This window comes from Rosa rugosa, chromosome 2 (assembly GCF_958449725.1).
Source record: "Rosa rugosa chromosome 2, drRosRugo1.1, whole genome shotgun sequence".
NCBI classification, from domain to species: Eukaryota; Viridiplantae; Streptophyta; class Magnoliopsida; order Rosales; family Rosaceae; genus Rosa; species Rosa rugosa.
Window position 1 is genome coordinate 8,555,042 of NC_084821.1, and position 20,120 is coordinate 8,575,161.

Consider the following 20,120-nt stretch of genomic DNA (forward strand, 5'->3'; position numbering starts at 1 on the left):
CGTTCTGTTTTTTATACAGAGTCTGATCGGAGCCGGAGCCCCGATTCGAGTAAGGACGAGAAGGACGACCAGAAAGCCGAGTACGCTTCGAGTTGGATTTGTTTTGCTGCTTTCATTTTTTTTCTGGTTCGTTCGTCATTGCGAACCAAGTGATTTGATGCTTGAAACGCTACGTTTTGATTTCGCAATCTGCGTGGTTGGCTTGGCTGTGTGAGCCAGTGGCTCACCGGAGCTGTGTGGATTGACTTGTGTTGTGTGTATAACACTGAGTGAAGCAGTGACTGGGATTGTTGCGTCAGGAAGAAGAAGAAGAAGAAGAAGAGTGGAGGAGTTGGATTGCGACTGGGAGCGTTGCTCTGGCCACTGGTTTCGGAGCTGTTTTCTTTTTCTCCTCTCTTCTTCCCAAACTGCTTATTTACTTTTGATTTTCAAAAAAGCACTTTCTCGCTTTTCATCTCTCTATCCATATAAATTTCTGGGTGCTTGGATTTTTTTTTTTTTTTTGGTAAAATGGGGGACGAAAGTCCAGAAGGAAAGAAAAATGAAACAAAAAAAAGAAGAAGAAAAAAAGTTCTATTGGGGCAAATAAAGGTCTATTAAATGTCTATTGGGGGGCAATAGACGTCTATTGAGGGGCAATAGACTTTTTGAATTGATGTAATCTTCTCGTTTTTTTTCTTTAATCAAAGTTTTATTTGTCTAATTCAAAGAAGATTAATTCTCATTCCGACGACCGAAAGTTCTATTGAGGGGCAATAGACGTCTATTGGGGGGCAATAGACGTCTATTGGGGGGCAATAGAAGCTTATTGTCCCTCTATTGGGAGGCAATAGACATCTATTGAGGGACAATAGACTATTGGGGCAATAGACTATTGGGGGGCAATAGACGTCTACTGTGGGGCAATACATGGCTGATAGTCGTCTATTGGGAGGCAATACATGACTGATAGTCGTCTATTGGGAGCCAATAGACGTCTATTAGGGGGGCAATAGATGTCTATTGGGGGCAAAAAAACTTTCCGGTGAGATTTTCAGCAAATTCCGGTGGGCGGCAGCCGGTGACCGGATTCCGGCGAAAGTTGGCCGGAATCCGGCGGCCGGTGACCGGATTCCGGCGGCCGGTGACCGGATTCCGGCGGCCGGTGACGGGCTCCGGCGAAGTCTCCTATGGTTTCTCTCTCTTCCATTTTCTCTATCTCTCTCTCTAAGTAACAAAGGGGTGAGGGGTAAAATGGTATTAAAAAAAAATTAAAAAAAAAAAAAAAAAATCTTAATGGGGTATTAGGGAAGACTCCCTTAGAGTGTATTGGGTAAAAGACAATTAAAAAAACTTAATGGGGTAAGTGGGAAAAAAATCCCTAGAAATGGGGTAAATGGACAAAACCCCCTAATTATATGCAATTCAGCAAGCAGTACAATAATGACTTATTCACGAGGGAACGTCACAAAAAACCATTAGAGTCATGAGTCATTGAGTCATGAGTACTAAATTAAAACTTTTCCATTTTCTTCTTGTTTGAAAAGTCCCTTTCCCTTCCCTCTTAAGAACATTAAACACAAAAACAAAGAACTTGCTGTATAGGTGTACGGTGTACCAAAGGCTTTTAGAAGCTTTTCATGTCTGGGACTGGAAGAAAAGTTTAGGTAAAGCTTTTATGAAGTATGTACTTTGGTGGTGAGTTGTGGGGTCTCTACTCTGTATTTTCAAGATCCATGTTATTATTGTGTGACAAGGACATGGCTGGTGATAGGGAAGAGAGTCAAACCAACAGACTAAGACTAGGACTAAGACTAAGCTCGGGGTTACCACCATTACAGTCTGAGAGAGACAAAGACAGAGATAGAGAGACTCCACATTTTACATATTCTTGAGAAGTACTAGGCTAAAATTCTGCTCTTTTGGGTCTGATGGGTCGCTGCAGTTTCTCCTCGGACGATATAGTAATAAAGTCTCCGAATGATAAGAAACTGTACAGATTAATCAAGCTTGAGAATGGCCTCACTGCATTGCTCATTCATGATCCTGAGATTTACCCACAAGGGCCCAAAAGCCTTGAACCCAGTGAAGAAGATGAAGCAGCCAAAGGTGGAGATGGTGCCTCTGAGACTAAGACGGTTGGTCTACTATGATCCTCAACTCACATTCAAGTTTTTGTAGGGAAATTTGAGAAAAGAAATAGCCCAAAGTTGGACCTTTTAAAGAAATTTAGCTCTGATTTGATGTAGAGGGAAGGTCTTTGTGACTTCTCAGGCATTGATCATATCCCCTTGAGTTAAGGGTCTTTGTGATCTTTAAAGGGTCAGGTTTTTGGGTTGTTTTTGCAAATTTTATGTTTCTCTATTGAAAACCCAGTTGGAGTAATTTGAGAAGATCAGCATTACATTGATGAAAATAGCTTATTAGGTAGGAAAATTTTATGACTTTGATATTCTGCCGTCTTCTTTTGTAGCTATGAAGCATATTTTGTATTGTTTTGGTACGATTTTTCACACAAATTATGTCTATTTAGTTTATATGGTCATAGTGGAACCTGTCATCCATCCTGCTCGACTACTTGTCTTTGTCTGTTTTCAGCTATTAACTCTATTTCCAAGATGAATTACTTGCCATGATACTGATTTAAAATCTATAATCTACTTCATTATCAGATAATGTTGAGTTATTGACTCAACTCCTCATTTTGTAAGAGAAGAAAGATTGTAGCAAGAAGAAAGCTTTAAGTCGAATAATGATGTTTGATCTTCTCTGCAGGCAGCAGCAGCAATGTGCGTTGGAATAGGCAGCATGTCTGACCCTGTTGAGGCACAAGGGCTTGCACACTTCCTAGGTTTGTGTCACGTGTATACACCTCTTGTAAGGTGACTGGATGTTGATATGAACACAATACTTATATGAATTGCATGTTTTGTAGAACACATGCTCTTTATGGGGAGTACAAAGTTTCCTATTGAAAATGAGGTATGTACACATCCAACTTTTTTTCATTTTTTTGGGCCAGTTACCTTATTAAATGACCTTTCTTATGCTTCTTTTTTGCTAGTTTGGTAGTTACTTGTCCAAGCATGGAGGATGGTCAAATGCATACACAGAAGCAGAGCAGACTTGCTACTATTTTGTTGTAAAACGAGAGTTTCTTAAGGGTGCCTTATCAAGGTAAATAATAAGATCTTATACGCCGAATGTGAAAAACTGAAGTCCTTTTATTCAAGACATTCTTGGTTGGGGAAGTAAGCTTTTAGCTTATGTTTATGCTTGCTACATTGATATTGAATCTTGTCTTTGTTGAGCTAATTCATATGAGCATGTGAAAGTGAGAAGTAATGAAACATCTATTTATGTATGCTCTTTGATTTATCAGATTTTCTCAGTTCTTTGTTTCACCTCTAATGAAAAGTGAAGCCATGGAGCGAGAGTTACAGGCTATAGATTCAGGTACTTGCCAGTTATTCTGAACTTATCACTTCCAGTATCTCCACTGTCCTAGATTTGGCTTAAAGTCCTGCAACATACAAGTTCCTTATTGCTGAATTATATTCAATATTGGAATGCAGAATTTAACAGGGTTCTGCAAAACGATTTTTGCCGCCTTCAGCAACTTCAATGCTATACATCATCACCTGGTCACCCATTTAACAAATTCTCTTGGGGTAAAACTTGAATCATCTGTATTTTATTTTTCTATTTCCTTCTTTTCTGGTTAAGATTTTATTTGACTGAAATCTACAATTGATTATTTGTATACATGAAAGGAAATAAGAAGAGCTTGGTTAATGCAAAAGAAAAAGGGATCGACTTGCGTGAACAAATAATGAAATTTTACAGTGACTATTACCATGGTGGATTAATGAAGCTAGTTGTCATTGGTGGAGGTGACAGTTTCAATCCTCTTCTTTTTTTGTTTGCTAGTTGTTTCTTCTTCTCTCTTCCATTTTTAACATTACTTTTTGGAGGTTCATTAACAGATTCAGTGATGAAGAATCTAAGGCTAACATATAGTTGCATCTTGTACCACGTAGAGTGTTTAGGAATGCTAGAGATGAAAGAATTTTAAATTTGTTGGTTCATTCTAGTATTTACAGCTTGGAAGGATATATGTTTCTACTTGCTGTTTCTGATTTCTTGGTAGAAATTGGATTGTGTATATTGGTAGATGTTTATATTGGAATAGAAAACACATGCACTACTGTGATTGTGTATTATTTTTGGCAATAGTTATTGACGAAAAGAATTTGATAACAATGAAGGCGAAATTTTCAATGCTATTAGAAACTGAATGTTTTAATCTTTTAGCAGTGCCATTGTTGCTTGTAGTTTTAAATACTATCAACATATAACTTCTTTTCAGTGCTGCTCATTAATAAAAATGATTCTAATTTTTGCAGAATCTCTTGATGTACTTGAGGAGTGGATTTTAGAACTGTATGGAGATGTTAAAAGTGGTCCCCAAGTAAATCTGGAGTTCAAGGCAGAAGGTCCTATATGGAAATCTGGAAAACTTTACAGGCTAGAGGCTGTTGACAATGTTCATATACTCCACTTAGCATGGACACTTCCATGTCTTCATCGACACTATTTGAAAAGCCCAACATATTATTTACGTCATCTCCTTGAGCATGGTAAGATGATTTATTGTAAGGTAGTTTTATGTTGATAATTACCTCTGCAGAGCACAAACTGTTAAATTGGACAACAGGAAGCTTAAATGCTTCTCTCCTTCACTAATTTCATAAATGTTTATTTTCCTTGGAGTGGCCTCTGTCTATAAATTTCTGCATGTGACTTTGTTCTTTTGCATGTCTTGTATATTGAATTTTAGAAGTTTTTTAGTGCAGCTAAGTATTTTCTCCGGCTAAACAGTGCTAAATTGAGCCTTAACACTGATAAGGACTAATTTTGGTTTTCCAGAGGGCAGGGGAAGTTTGTATTTCTACCTCAAAGCTAGAGGTTGGGCAACATTTGTAAGTGCTCCAGTGGAACACTATTCTGTGGCTGATGTCTTCTGCATGATCATATACCTCACTGACTCTGGATTGGAGAAGGTAGTAGTTCAATTTTTGACAATCTTTTGGCAGAAGATTGACTTTGATTATCCCATTCCCATTCCGGAGTTTGTCTTTCATCACAGGAACCAACTTTTGTTTAGAATTTTCTTTCCTAGAAAAGTTTGGGGAACATGATGACTATAGAAATTTTATTAATTCCACTCTACATGCATGGCTTCTGGAAAGTTACCTTTTAACGTATCTAATAAAGCAAAATTAGCTCCATCTTTGTCACTTATCATCTGCTATACGTGATGCTTATCTTGCAGATTTTCGATATAATTGGGTTGGTGTATCAATACATTAAGTTCTTACGGCAAGTGTTGCCCCAAGAATGGATATTTCGTGAACTCCAGGATATTGGGAACATCTACCTTAGGTTTTTAGAGGAGCAGCCCCAGGATTATTATACTTTAAGACTTGGAGGTTTCTTTTGCTATTTAAAAGTGCATGTCTTTGTACCTGTTCCCATTGCTCATAAAATGCATTTGAAGATATCTACATTTGTTTCTTGTTAACTATTGTCAGAATTTCTGTTTTGCAGGAAATTTACTACATTATCCCGCAGAGCATGCTATTTATGGGGACTATTTGCTAGAGAGTTGGGATGAGAAATTGATAGAATATACTCTAGGTTTCTTGAGACCAGAAAACATGAGGATTGATGTGATATCTAAGTCCTCCACGTTGTCAGAAGGTAAATTTTATGCCCTTGCCAAAGAACGACATCTTTTCTTCTCCATCTAATGGTTTTCTTGTTTTCAATTATTTTTTTGTACGAAACTGTTGCAATAAGTTTCTCTAGCTGGTATTTTGGATCTATCTCTTACATTTTTGAAGATGATTCTTTATGTCCCCATCTATAATCTGATCTAGCACTAACAATTCCATCTATTTACTAACGTCTCAGATTTCCAGTGCGAGCCTTGGTTTGGGTCACATTTGACCGAGGAAGATATATCTCCGTCTTTGATAGATTTATGGAAGGATCCTCAAGAAATTGATAGTTCATTGCATCTCCCAGAAAAGAATGAATTCATTCCCTCTGATTTTTCCATCCGTTCTGATGTTCTTGATACAGCAAATACATCTTGTCCTAGATGTATACTTGATGGGCCATTGGTGAAGTTATGGTACAAGCTTGATAGTACTTACAAACTTCCGCAGGCAAACATATATTTTCGCGTCAGTCTAAAGGGAGCATCTGGTAGTGTGAAGAGTTCTGTCTTGACTCAACTATATGGCGACCTTCTTTGGGATGAGCTGAATGAGGTTGTATATCAGGTAATTGTCTCATCTCTTATAACTACTAAGTTTGTTGTTCAGTTCTGGATAGCTGAATTATTGCTGTTTTTGGGAAACCCCCTGCTTGCATTTAGATCAATTTTGAATCTTATATATGCAGTCTGCATCCAATTGTTCATTAGAGGGGCTTGGATGCTATAGTAGTTCATAGCGGATAATAGAAAAGTAACTCCTTGCTTCTTGTATATCATGTAAATTTGAACTATAAATGTCTGTTGCATCCACGTGCAGGCTAGTGTCGCCCAGCTGGGAACTTCTGTATCTGTGTACACTAACTATCTGGAGCTGAAGGTCAGCGGTTTCAATGATAAGATTCCAACTCTCTTGTCAAAAATTATGACAACAGCCAAAAATTTCTCGCCAACTTACGAATGTTTCAAGGTATGCTTGCATAGCCACTCATTTCTGCACTCCACTCTTCTGGTTAATCTTGATGTCATCTAGATGAAAATACCTTGCTGGTTCTGGCTGCACATGACAAATTCACACGTAGCAGGTTATTAAAGAGGACATGGAGCGAGCATATAAGAACACCAATATGGATCCTTGGAGCCACTCGACATACTTGAGAAATGAAGTTTTGTACCAAAATTTCTGTGATGTAGATGAGACGTTGCATGTTTTAAATGGATTGACTGTTTCTGATGTGAAGTCATTCATTCCCGAGCTTTGGTCCCCGGTATAATAAACACTTCTTCAGCTTTCATGTGTAACATGCTGTAAAGAGATTGGCATGAAATAGTAAAGACTTGGAGGGTGGCTGTCAAATGTGAAATCAAATAATTATATTTGGAGCATTTTTGTGTGAAAATGATAGAGGTACTTCAACTTACTGTCTCCCTTATTTGTGCAGCATTACATTGAAGGCCTTTGCCATGGAAATCTGTTAGAAGAAGAAGCAATCAGCCTTTTAAATATAGTGAAGACAAATTTTTCTGTGCAACCACATCCTATCGAACTGAAGCATAAAAATAACTGTATTTGTCTTCCTCCTGATGCTAACGTCATTAGAGATGTCAGAGTGAAGAATATGTCTCAAACAAACTCTGTTATTGAGGTAATCAAAAGGGTTGATTATTCTTCATATTTTTTTCTTGTTGTTTTCCATATGTAAATGTTCATTTGTTGTCTTAAATGTGAATGTCCCTTTGGTTTTGACATCCCATTGCAGCTGTATTTTCAAATTGAGTGGGCAGTGGGGATTGAGTCCACCAGATTGAGAGCATTGATAGATCTCTTTTGTGAAATTGTAAGCGAACCACTTTACAATCAGCTAAGGTGATTTCTTAAAGGCTGAAATTGTTACTTGCAACTCACCAAAAGCTCTTATGTTTGATAATACAGTCTATTTAGGGGTTGGATGACATATACCGATATGTATACTCTTATAACTGTTATGTATTTCTGGAAATAGGACAAAGGAGCAGCTGGGATATGTTGTTCAATGTAACTGGAATGTAACACTCGATGTTTTTGGTTTTTATTTTAAAGTTCAGTCGTCTGATTACAATCCAATCTACTTACAAAGAAGAGTTGACAACTTTATCAGTGATATGGAAGAGCTTTTGGTAAGCTTTCAAGGTTCCTTCTACATATTACTAGGCTCTGCCTTGAAAACAAAGTGAACATTTCATAAGCTTTAACTGGTGTTCTACTATTTGTACATTGTTCTTATAAACCAAGGTGACGTGCCTATATTTTCACATCTTAACCGTTCAGTTTTTAGGTCCTAATGTATAGATCACCTCTGCAAAATTTCAGCCAAATTAGTGATCGTTAAGGCATCCAAAACTGCAATTTACAACAATGTGCACGAACGGTTCCGGTTCGGCAGATTCGGTCCGTTCGTGTAAATTGCAGTTTTGGATGCCTTAACAATCACCAATTTGGCTGAAATTTTGTAGAGATGATCTATACATTAGGACCTAAAAACTGAACGGCTAAGATGTGAAAATGTGATCGGAAAGTGGGGAAAAAATGGAAATCCGCACCTTTTTTCTTAGGTGCGGATATCCGCACCTGAGAATGATTCTATATATATATATATATATATATGTATTTGGAATTTCTAGTTCGTGGGACAATTCTCTTTGATCTGATTTTATTGTGTTATGTCTACTCCCATGGTTAAAGTTAATTGCATGCTTTTCATACTCGTGCATTCTCCCATGAATATTTCGTCACTATTGTATCTGCATTGGAATTCTCATTTATAAAAAAATGTTGGCATTTGCAGCTAGGATTGGATGATGAATCCTTTGAGAATTACCAAGGTGGGTTAATAGCGAAGCTATTGGAGAAAGATTCAACCCTTATGGATGAAACTGCTCGATATTGGGATCATATTATCTGCAAAAGGTATTGTTTGTATCATCTCTGTCTAGACGTCAATGATTGTAATCCCTTGAGCTTTCAATGCTTGTGCTTTAACTCCCCGTCTAATAAATGCTGATCTACTACAGGTATAAGTTTGACAAATGGGAAAAGATAGCAGAAGAACTCAGAAGTCTACAGAAGGGGGATGTTATCAACTTTTACAAGACTTACTTGCAACTATCATCTCCCAAGCGTCGGAGACTTGTAACTCGTGTTTGGGGTTGCAACACTGACATGAAAGAAGCTGAAGAAGCGCGAACGGAGTCTGAGCAAGTCATTGAAGACCTTGCAGCCTTTAAGAGGTCATCTCAGTTCTATGGTCATGGAAGTTGTCAGACAGTTGCTCCTCCGATTATGTGTAAGCTTTAGAATAATGCTCTTAGAAGAGTTTCCGTTAAGTTGGCACAGTATCATGATATCATCTGTGTAGTTAAATCCCTTTAGGGGCAGAGCTGTTTTCTTGCAAAACTTGATGGATTTGCTTTTAATAGGTAAACGCAAACTTGGATTCCAAGAAACAAGCTTCCAATGTGCTAGGAAAATTGGATTTTTGTGTAGGTTTTGCTTTAACAACTTGCTATTATATCATCTTAAAGGTAAAGTTTAGAAATGGTGCATGTTTAGAGTAATGTTCAATCTTTGTCATTGTGGTTTCAAAATGTTGGGCAGAGAGGACTAAAGTCGCTCTAATTCTTGTGATTTATAAAATAGTCAATTTTGTAATAAACAAAAAAGAAAAGAATAAATTGGGGCAGGTGGTGTAATTAGGAGTCATGATGGCTCTTGGGTTGCTGGATTCTATGCCAACCTGGGAAGTGGCTCTGTTCTCCAATCTGAGGCATGGGGTCTGTTGTTGGGGCTAAAATTGGCCTATGATAATCAATGCTCCCATTTGTATGTTGAAAGTGATTCTGAAACCCTTGTTAACATGGTAAAGAATGGAGTGGATGAAGTGCATCCACTAAAGACTATCCTCAATTGTTGCTCATTCTTGCAGCAAAAGTTTCTGAGCTTTGATATTAGACACACCTATAGAGAAGTGAATGCAGTTGCAGATATCCTATCCAAGGATGGGTTGCAGGCTGAAGCTGGGGTGCATGTCATGTTGCATCCTCCTCCACAAGTCATTACCTCTCTTCTTGATGACTTGTGTGAATTTCCTAGAGTTAGGATCGTGAATTCTGAAATTTAGTTTTTTCTTTCTTTTTGGGCCTCTTGGCTCCCACTTATCCAAAAAAAATAAAAAAATAAAAAAATGAAAAATAAATAAACAAACTCGAAAATCGAAACCCCTATCAAAAGCGCAACACATATGTAGGGATAAACTTGTCTTTTTAAATGATAAGTATGTGACAAGCTATATCTCAACTTTTTATTCTTTTGTGAAGGTGGCTCATGTAGGCCAAATGGGTAATGGTGTAGCCCATCAGTTAGCAGCTTATGCTTGCTCTTTGCAGCAAGATTGTTTTTATTTTTCTACTCCTCCATTTCTTCTAGCTGCAGTTGCGGCGGAACTTTGTATGGTTTGATTGGTTTTCCATTGAAATAAAGGGCTGACTTCTTCTTTCAAAAAAAAAAAAAAAAAACAAGAAATAAGGTTTTATTATGAGTTGAATCAATAGAAACCCAAAGCACTTATTTTTTCCTTTGTTTTGTCAACATTGCATGGGTAGAGAGCCCAGTTGGTCCAACTATATCCATCACATTTTTTGTAAAACCATTCATTTTCCACTAAAAATGTTCAAAGTGTTGTAGGAAAAAGAGAACAGAGAGATTGAAGAGAAAGTAGATATGCATTCCATTGATAACATGGACCTTCATTGATTACAAGCACAATAATTTTTAGTACAAAGAATCATATTCTAATTAAGACTATGATATCTAGAATAATCTACCCTAATTACAATTAGGATAAGGAAACCTGTTTTGGGCTAGACACACTAAATATGAATTTCCTTCAATACAAAGCACCTTTGTGTCATTTAAAGCGTTCAAAGAAAGAGCTTCTGAGGCACTGTGTAAGAGTGTGCAGATTTGGGAAAAATGTGCCTTTATTGTTGAAGCCGATCAATCTCTTGCTCCTTCTCCTTTCTGGGGAATGGCTTTAGTGCCACAAGCAACCAGAAGGAGGCCAAGAGTGAAAACGAGTCCCAACATACGGTGCGCGCTCAGCAACGTTGACACTAGTCTTCCAACTTGTGCTACAATACCACCCGTACGTGTTAATTTAAAATGAAGCTGCAGAGAGAACGAGAATAGTTGTTTCCCCTGCTCTTTAATGGCTTATTAATGGATATTAGTGTTGACATTTTCTTTACTCATAAAAACAAAACAATGTTCTCAGGCTGGGAAAAATTGAGTTTATGATCAGTATGAGGTGTACCACGGTGGTAAGGAAAAGTTGATTCCTGGAAATTAAGTTCTACTTCTAATGCTTGCATTGCTCTCTTCTGTATCTTGTTTGGTTATACCAGGAAAGCAGAGAATTGCTCTCTGGATCGGTGCCGATGTCTCTAAACACGGTGAAAATATGTAAACAAGACGTCGATTTAGTTTGTTGGTGTACATGTAGCAGCAAGGAAATAACTAAAGTGGATAAATATATCACAACCTAAAGTGGTAAAAGCAAATAACTAAATCAAGATCGATGCAACTCATTCTCAGCCATGATCATTCATAGATGGCCAGCACCACAATATGAGTAGAGAAAGCACATCACTTTGTAACTAAGATCAAGTATAACAAACAAAAGTGGATAAATGTAGTAATAGCAATAGTAATTATAATTTTATTGAATACTTATTGGTGAGTTGATTCAGATACATAAAAGTGACCATGTCACTTTGAGGCATGGTGGAGATAGATGAAGGCTAGCAGCAGCACAACTGGAATGATTAGCAGAACAGTAAAAGAAGGAGGGTGCAAAGGACCCATGAGCGTTGGCAGAATGAAAACTGAAGCAGCAATAACCAGAAACAGCAATATCGCCATTGAGCCGCATTCCCATTCAATTTGGCTGTCCATGTATCCTTCAAACTCCAAGCTTTCAGACAATGTATGTGTGTTAAATTTGAGTTTCCAAGGAAGGAATGAGGAACCCCGTGGATGGACGATGGTGCATATATATATAATGTTCATGGTATCTTTTGGTGTAGGGTTACAACGTTTGGCTGGTTAGGAATGCATGCATGCAAACTGATTATGCATACGTCGCTTCGTTCATTATAGACGGTTGAAGGAAGGCAACTGTTGCCGGACGGAAGGGTGCCTTTGGCGACGTCGCGTCGTTTGCGGCCGTGGAGTTGGTCGTGGTTGAAGAAGGTGGTTTGGGCTTCGCCTGGTCCTCGGGGTCGGGGTCGGGGTCGAGGTCGGGGTCGGGTGGGTCCGGTCACCGTACACGTCGTTGTTGATTCCAACGGAGTCCTAGGGTTGATCCATTTTGAGGGATAATCTGGTCTTTTACTATTAATTTTTAAATAACAATTTTTTTTTTGAGAATAACATTAATTAAAATAGAGAATGATCAATGATCCATGTGGTTTAGACTTTAGAGTATTGTCATTGTGTTTGTGGGACAGAATTGGCACAGGCTCATTCGGGACAAGTGATCTGCTCCGAAATGATCCATGTGGTTTAGAGTATTGTCATTGTTGTTTCAAAATGTCTAATATGAGCAGAGAGGTCTCACTCTTGTGGTTTGTAAAATAGTCAAATTTATTTTTTTTTAGAAATGTAAAATAGTTAATTTGCCACTATTTAAAGCACAATAAATACGTAAGAGTTTCAATAAGAAACACGTGACAAGCTATTTCTGACTCTAGAATTTCAAAAGAATAGTAACAATGAAAACAGCGGAACTTCTACTATATGACTAAGAAAACATAAGGGTAATGAGTTGAATCAGTAGAAACCCAAAGCTCATTTTAAAAAAAAAGAAAAAAAAAGGCCATATGACTAAGAAAATATAAAACTTGTGCTCTCTAAATATGATCAAAGGAGTTGTGGATAGCGACATTTTGTGTGTGATTCTGTGGGCGTAAAATGCCAAATGATTGGGTAGAGGAGTAAATCTTTATATCATTTAGAGGACACATGAAATTGTTGTGAGCAACAGACCCTCATAGTCTGCATTACAGTCTGAGAAAAACAGAGACCCTGGTCTTTTGGGTCTGATGGGTCGCTGCACTTTCTCCTCGGACGATATTGTAATAAAGTCTCCGAATGATAAGAAACTGTACAGACTAATTAAGCTTGAGAATGGCCTCACTGCATTGCTCATTCATGACCCTGAGATATACCCACAAGGGTCCAAGGGCCTCGAACCCAGTGAAGAAGATGAAGCAGCAGCTAAAGGTGGAGATGGTGCCTCAAAGACTAAGAAGGTTTGTCCACTATGATCTAAATTTCAATACCTGCAATGCTCATATCTATATCTGATAAAGAATAAAAAATAAAAATAGCCCAAATAAGAAAAAGGGTGGTGCTTTTTAGACTAAGATGGTTAGTGTATCATCTAGACTGAAACTCTGTCACGCCCATCTGGGTTTTGAAGTTCTTTTGTAGGTAAAGTTGGAATCTTTAGAGACATTTACCCCTGAGTTATCGCATAAAGGAAAGATTTCTGGTTAGACATGTACCGATTGTACCCTTTGTGTAATGATCAAAGTATCAAACAGCTCCCTCTGAGTGGTTGTGTTTTGAAGAACATCAAAAAGTTGGTCATATGTGTTTAAAGGGTCAAACTTTTGGGTTGTTTTTGCAAATTTTGGTTTCTGTATTGAAAACCCAGTTGGGGTACTTGATAAAATCAGCATTACATTGATGTAAATAGCTTATCTGGTAGGACAAAATAGTGTTACTTTGTCCCATCATTGACAGGTTCCACTATGACAACTCAATAGGCAGAATTTGATTAGATTATCAACTCAACTTGGCTACATGCATTGATTAAATTGGATATATAACGATGTTTGATCGTCTTTGCAGGCAGCAGCGGCAATGTGCGTTGGAATGGGCAGCTTCTCTGACCATATGGAAGCACAGGGGCTTGCGCACTTTCTTGGTTTGTGGCACACTGGCACACATGCGCATACCGTTCTTTATAGGTGACTAAATGTTGTTATGCAGACATTACTGAATTTGAATGTTTAAATGTTTTGCAGAACATATGCTCTTCATGGGGAGTACAAAGTTTCCGGTTGAAAATGAGGTATGCTTGCATCGAGTACTTTTTTTTTTTCCTTCTTCCAGTTGAGTTTGTTTTGATGCACCAGCCATTAGGAAATGCACATGTTGTTTGTGTTCTTCATCATGAATTATAATAAGGTTTACTGAGAATATGTTCATGGCAATAGCATATATTCTTTTTACCACAAAAACATGATCAGGCTGTTTGGAGGACTTGCTTGTTCTTTTGCTGCCAACCTGTTCGAAGTTGTATCAGGCTGCACATTTTAGTTTTTAGAGCTCAAAAAAGGGGGATTCATGCAATTCTAACTTCAGTACATGAAAAGGAAATAACTCGCAGTTTATTCAATTTATTATCCCCTGACAAGATAAAAAGTGATTTTCTTTGACTTTGTGCGAATTCTTGTGTTTGCAAGCTAATTGGGAGACGACTGTATGCTCACTGCTATGTTCTCACTTTGTTTTATTCTTCTCTTTGCTAGTATAACAGTTACTTGTCCAAGCATGGGGGCTCATCAAATGCTTACACAAAGGAAGAGCACACTTGCTACCATTTTGACGTGAAACGAGAGTTTCTAAAAGGTGCCTTGAAAAGGTAAGTATTGAGCTAGCTCTTCATGCGTTTAATTGTTATAACTGAAGTCTTCTGTATTGAAGTCTTTTGTAATGCTTCCTGCATTGAGATTGAATCTTGTCTGGCTTACACTCATTGTTATAGGAATTGTAGTTAAAAGAATGTATGTTACTTTCTTTATATTTAAGTTGCATACATTAAGCATATTATTTATTGGTGTGACACCAACTGTATCAGAAAAATTATGGGATTGAAGTGAGGTATCATACCTACATCCTCAGCTTCGTGCTAATCATAATTATTTCATTAGAGTATAATGTGATGTATGCACTGATTTCAGTTTACTACAGAGAATAGAATGCTATAGTCTGCATATGTTCATATACAAATGTATATATTTGGCCAGTACTAGCATCTTATTTTTCTCATTTTACAATTAAAGATGCTCCCCTTAAAGTGTTTATGCTCAACTTGCTAGAGGCTGTTAATGATGTTCCTATGCTCATCTTATTTTTCTCATTTTACAATTATAGCTTTACAGGCTAGAGGCTGTTAATGATGTTCCTATGCTCAACTTGGCATGGACGCTTCCATGTCTTACTCAACACTATTTGAAGAGCCCAGAATATTATTTATGGCATCTCCTTGCGCATGGTGAGATGATTATTATTATGTAGCTTTATGTCACTGCAATCAGAGCACAAACTGTTATATTGGACAAAAGGGAGCTTGCATGCTACTATCCTTTCACTTTTTGTTTGAATGGTTGTTTTCCTTTGAGTGGCCTCTGCTCATAACCTTTGTAGTTGACATAGTTTCGATCTTTTGCATGTCTTGTATATTAAATTTTACTATGGGTTTAGTCCATCTAAGTTTTTTGGCGGACTACACTATGTTCAATGGAGCCCTAATTCTGAGGACTATGTTTTTGGTTTTCAGAGAGCAGGGGAGGTTTGCAGTTCTACCTCAAAACTAGACGGTGGGCAGTATCTCTAAGTGCTTGGGTGGAGAGCTATTCTGTGGCTTATGTCTTTGGCATGAATATTTACCTCACCGACTCTGGATTGGAGAAGGTAGTACTTCTAAGTTGATCTTTCATCAGATGAACAAATCTTAGTTTATAATTCTCTTTCCTAGAAAACTTAGGAGAACATAAAGATGCTCCCCTTAATCCCACTCTACATGCATTGCTGGAAAGCATCAGTTACTGTTGAACATATTCAATGAAGTGAAATTTGCTCCATCTTTATCACTTCTCATTTTCTATATGGGATGCTTATCTTGCAGATTTTTGAAATTATTGGGGTCGTGTATCAATACATTAAACTATTGCGTCAAGTGTCACCACAAAAATGGATATTTCAAGAACTCCAGGATATTCGGAACATATGCTTTAGATTTGTAGAGGAGCAGCCCCAGGATGACTATGCTTCAGAACTTGCAGGTTTCTTTGTTAGTGAAAGTGCACGTCTTTCTTACCTGTCTGCAAGTATCGGTGCTCATAAAATATATTTTAACAAGAAACAAATTTTCTGTCTTGTAGGAAATTTACTACTTTATCCAGCAGAGCATGTTATTTCTGCGCAATGTGGGTATGAGATTTGGGATGAGGAATTGATTGAATATGTTCTTAGTTTCTTCAGACCAGACAACATGAGGATGGATGTGATATCAAAGTTTTCAACTATGTCCAAAGGTAATTGTCTGCCCTTTTATGCCAAAGAAAGAATGCTTCTTGTCCATGCTAGTCCATCCAAAGTGTTTTGTTGTTGTCGAACTTCTTTTTTTTTTTGGTACTGAACTTGTTGTAAGAAGTGTCTCTAGCCAGTATTTTGGTGCTATTCTTATATTCTTATTATTTCTAACCAAGATTGGATGTGAAAATGATTTCTTTACTTACTTAAACTTATTTCAGACTTTCAGTGCGAGCCTTGGTTTGGGTCACATTATATTGAGGAAGATGTATCTCCGTTTTTGATGGATTTGTGGAAGGATCCTCCAGAGATTGATGTTTCGTTGCATCTCCGAGAAAAGAATGAGTTTATTCCTTCTGATTTTTCCATTCGTTCTGATGGTCTTGATACTACATATACATCTTCTCCGACATGTATACTTGATGTACCTTTGCTTAAGTTCTGGTACAAGCTTGATCGTACTTTTAAAGTTCCACGGGCAAATATATACTTTCGAATCAGTCTAAAGGGTGGATTTGATGACTTGAAGAGTTCTCTGTTGACTGTACTATATATCGACCTTCTTAGAGATGAGCTGAATGAGATTTTATATCAGGTCAATGTCTCCTCTCTTATAATTACTAGTTACTTTGTGGTTCAGTTTAGAAGGCTGATATTAAATGATGTTTTTGGGAATGCCTGTTTGCACTTGGATCAATTTTGAATCCCTATATAGTCTGGATCCAAGTGTGTCACTACAGGGACTCGGATGCTATAGTGGGTTGTAATGAAATCTACCATTAGTTTTTGTCTTGAAAATTTGTGTTTCTTTATTCAAATCTTTCTAGGCTGTTCTCTTCTATTTCCATTCTTAACACACTCCGTCATCTCAACATTTATTAATTCAGTTGTGATATACAATTTCTACTAGCAGTGTTCCACAACATTAAGTAATTTGTGCATCAAATGTTGTTTTCCCTGGAAAGTAGAAATGGTCAATCAGTATCTATACATGACAGTAACCTGTATTCTCTGTATTCAGGCCAGTTTTGCCCTGCTGGATACTTCTTTGTATGTGAATAATTGCTATCTGGAACTGAAGCTGTGGGGCTTCAATGATAAGCTTCCAGCTGTATTGTCAACAATTCTGACAACAACCAAAAATTTCCTGCTGTTGTAAATCATTATGGCTATATCATGTAAATAGATATAGGGTAAATCATTATGTTGTTATAGGCTTACCCTTTCCATGTTTTATGGATGACTTTAGGAATCCTTGTTTTATGGAGGACTTTAGGGGTCCTTGTTTTATGGAGGACTTTAGGCTACATGTTCCCTATCTTCCACTATATGTAGTCCATTTCTCATCCATGTTATGAGATGAATACAGAAAATACTACACTCCTTCTCTGCATCTAAACTCTCTCTCTCTCTCAAGTTCTTTGAAGCAAAGCTCTCTCCATTTTCTGCATGAAACACTTTCTATGTTCGTTTTACAACACGTTATCAGCACGACTAGCTCTAGGATTCGGATTGCCGATCGACAAGAGAAGAGGTGAATAACTCTTGGGTTGCAGAAAAGAAGAGGTTCATCATTCAATCAACATCAATCTACCAGCTCTACAACCAAGTATGTTTTTCCAAGCAAAAACAGATTTTACTGTTTCAGTTTACCTTCTGTCCTCTGTGTTCCCGTATTTATTTAAAATAGTAATTCAACTCCAAAATTCACCAAATTTTGTATGCTAGAGCCTCTGTGTGTTTACTGCATCTCTATAATTTTTCATATTTTTCTGGGTTGTTTTGGTTGGGATTTTGGTTTGTTTTTCGACTGCTATTCAGTAGAAGCTGCAATCACGATTTATGACTTTTATTGAAGCATCTAGTTTAACTTAATCATCTATGAGAGACACTTATTTCTCTTGCACTATAATTGGCATAATGGAATGAGTAAAAGGAAAATCAATAGCTTTTTAATTTAGCTATTAATTCATGTATATTGTGACAAATATCTATAAATACTTGTTTGGACTTTGTGATAATGATACATCTTTCCTTCATTATTTATTATGATAATGTTTTGTGGTGTTACCTGCTCATATTAAATTTAAATATTTTACCCGCTTAAATTCTTTGCATTAGAATATATATGTGCGGAATGCAGGTACTTAACGAACCGGAAGTTCACACACATAAACATTGAACCAAAATTTCATACATAAATATTGAACCAGAAGTTCACATATAGTATCGAACCTGTAGTTTTGACAACACTGAAATATTATGAATCTTTCCAAGTAGGCTCACCCAATTCGATGTGATGTCTAGGCAAGATACAATGAGGCTGTGTACTTAAGAGAGCCTCGCTCCACCCAAACCTCATACTCTTACCTGGTCGTATTTAATTGGAGTTACCAAAAGGGTTGAGTAATAACTTTTCATTCCTTGGCAGACCAGCTTGAGCCCAGCAGGCCCACTCTCCCTCTGCGGGACCTAGCAGCCCAGCAGGCCTCACACACCATTTAAATTACGCATGAAAGGCCGGGTCACAAGCCCGCAGACTAAGCCCGATAGGCTTCACTATCAAGCCCATTCCTTTGGTCCAGCAGAATCAAATAAAAGGAAAAATAATTTGATTCTACTGAGATTTGAACCCAGACAATGTACATGTCATTATGGCTATTGCAAATAAATTCACCATATTTCATATGTGTAATTAATTGCCAGAAGCATTTATTCACATAATTGTGTGACAATTAATATGTTATATTACTAGCATGCAATTAATATCTCAATTGATTTGTGATTTCCATTTATTCAATTTGTGAGATATTATTTCAATTTGCTCTATTCAATATTATTGTGTTACTTGTCTAAATTTTCGCACTAGAATATATGTGTAGAAAATGCAGGTACCTAATAAACTAGAAGTTCTAAATGAACCAGTAGTTCATACACATATCGAACTTGTAGTTTCGATAATGCCATTTAAGAAACTTGAAGTTTCCTTCATAAATTCACCACACATGATAAAACCAGTAGATTTTACATGTTTAATCCGATTTTTCATACCATGTTATAGAACCTGAAGTTCCTATTAGTTGCTTATGGACGATATTACCCAAAGCACTAAGATTATTTGTTCCTTTCCTGTAAGAAATACCAAATCTCAACAAACTTGACTTTGTTTCTTTGGAGGTTTCCGGAAGAAACTATCTAAAGTGGTTCAAGATGTGATAATTCATCTAACTGCAAAGAAGATGAGATCAACAATCAATGCTAACAATGTCGTCATTGAGGCTTTTAATATGAGTGCCATAATTTTCAAAGGAAACATATGGAGAAAACACTCCAAGTTGAGTATCCGATGAAGAGGATACACAGATTCTTTGGGTCGCTCTAGAAGAGCACTTTCACCATCAAATGACCATTTTCTTGCTTGAAGCAAGACATGATTGGCAGAACGAAATTAGCCCATATGACCGTCTGCCACTTGGCCAAAGCCCAAGAGGCCATGTAATCAGGCTCCACGTGGCCAAGGCCCACGTGGTAGGAACCATGATGCCATAACTCAGCAAGCCCGAGTTGAAAGGAACACTGGTCCGGCCCGCTGCCACCAGAATCGATCAGCATGATCTTTGTTATCAATGTGGAGGAATTGACTGCTGGTCCCGCACCTGTTGTGCGATAGCCTAAGCAGTAGATGAGTATTACGCCAGTCGCAGAACTCGAAATACCAACTTTATTAAAGGGTCATTTTCTATCGATTCCACACTAGAGATCATGGATTTTCAGGCAGTTACTGAACATACCGAGGATTAGAACTCGAAGACATGGGTATAATTGGCCCCTTGTGCCATATCTATTTCATCTTAATGAATGAAACATCTTCGGATTTTGGTGATTTATGTTTTCAATTATTTTGGATTATAGAAATGTGGTTATGTTCGAATATATTTA

General features: G+C 37.4%; 2 protein-coding genes across 2 annotated transcripts; both read left to right on the forward strand.

Annotated features, from left to right (window-relative positions):
- Window positions 1-1,804: 1,804 nt before the first annotated feature.
- LOC133733042 (nardilysin-like) lies at window positions 1,805-9,333 on the forward strand. Its single transcript, XM_062160653.1, has 19 exons — window positions 1,805-2,117; window positions 2,755-2,830; window positions 2,915-2,961; window positions 3,044-3,156; window positions 3,362-3,435; window positions 3,555-3,650; window positions 3,753-3,872; window positions 4,386-4,619; window positions 4,909-5,042; window positions 5,315-5,471; window positions 5,590-5,742; window positions 5,956-6,329; window positions 6,582-6,731; window positions 6,847-7,029; window positions 7,204-7,407; window positions 7,522-7,628; window positions 7,765-7,918; window positions 8,587-8,708; window positions 8,813-9,333. Exons 1-19 carry the CDS (start codon window positions 1,911-1,913, stop codon window positions 9,093-9,095), a joined length of 2,988 nt encoding a protein of 995 aa, XP_062016637.1. The 5' UTR covers window positions 1,805-1,910; the 3' UTR covers window positions 9,096-9,333.
- A 3,510-nt stretch (window positions 9,334-12,843) lies between these two features.
- On the forward strand, window positions 12,844-17,340 carry LOC133730284 (nardilysin-like). The gene is made up of 11 exons (XM_062157907.1): window positions 12,844-13,108; window positions 13,713-13,788; window positions 13,889-13,935; window positions 14,396-14,508; window positions 14,597-14,636; window positions 15,021-15,141; window positions 15,427-15,560; window positions 15,775-15,931; window positions 16,031-16,183; window positions 16,403-16,776; window positions 17,203-17,340. The coding sequence occupies exons 1-11, from the start codon at window positions 12,899-12,901 to the stop codon at window positions 17,338-17,340; spliced, it is 1,563 nt and encodes a 520-aa protein (XP_062013891.1). The 5' UTR covers window positions 12,844-12,898.
- The last annotated feature ends 2,780 nt before the right edge of the window (window positions 17,341-20,120 follow it).

Coding starts and splice junctions, on each gene's coding strand:
- LOC133730284 (XM_062157907.1), top strand. CDS start 12,899: ATGGGTCGCTGCACTTTCTCCTCGGACGATATTGTAATAAAGTCTCCG. Junction 13,109..13,712: donor GTGCCTCAAAGACTAAGAAG/GTTTGTCCACTA, acceptor TCGTCTTTGCAG/GCAGCAGCGGCAATGTGCGT. Junction 15,932..16,030: donor CTATGCTTCAGAACTTGCAG/GTTTCTTTGTTA, acceptor TCTGTCTTGTAG/GAAATTTACTACTTTATCCA.
- LOC133733042 (XM_062160653.1), top strand. CDS start 1,911: ATGGGTCGCTGCAGTTTCTCCTCGGACGATATAGTAATAAAGTCTCCG. Junction 3,873..4,385: donor GCTAGTTGTCATTGGTGGAG/GTGACAGTTTCA, acceptor TAATTTTTGCAG/AATCTCTTGATGTACTTGAG. Junction 5,472..5,589: donor TTATACTTTAAGACTTGGAG/GTTTCTTTTGCT, acceptor TCTGTTTTGCAG/GAAATTTACTACATTATCCC.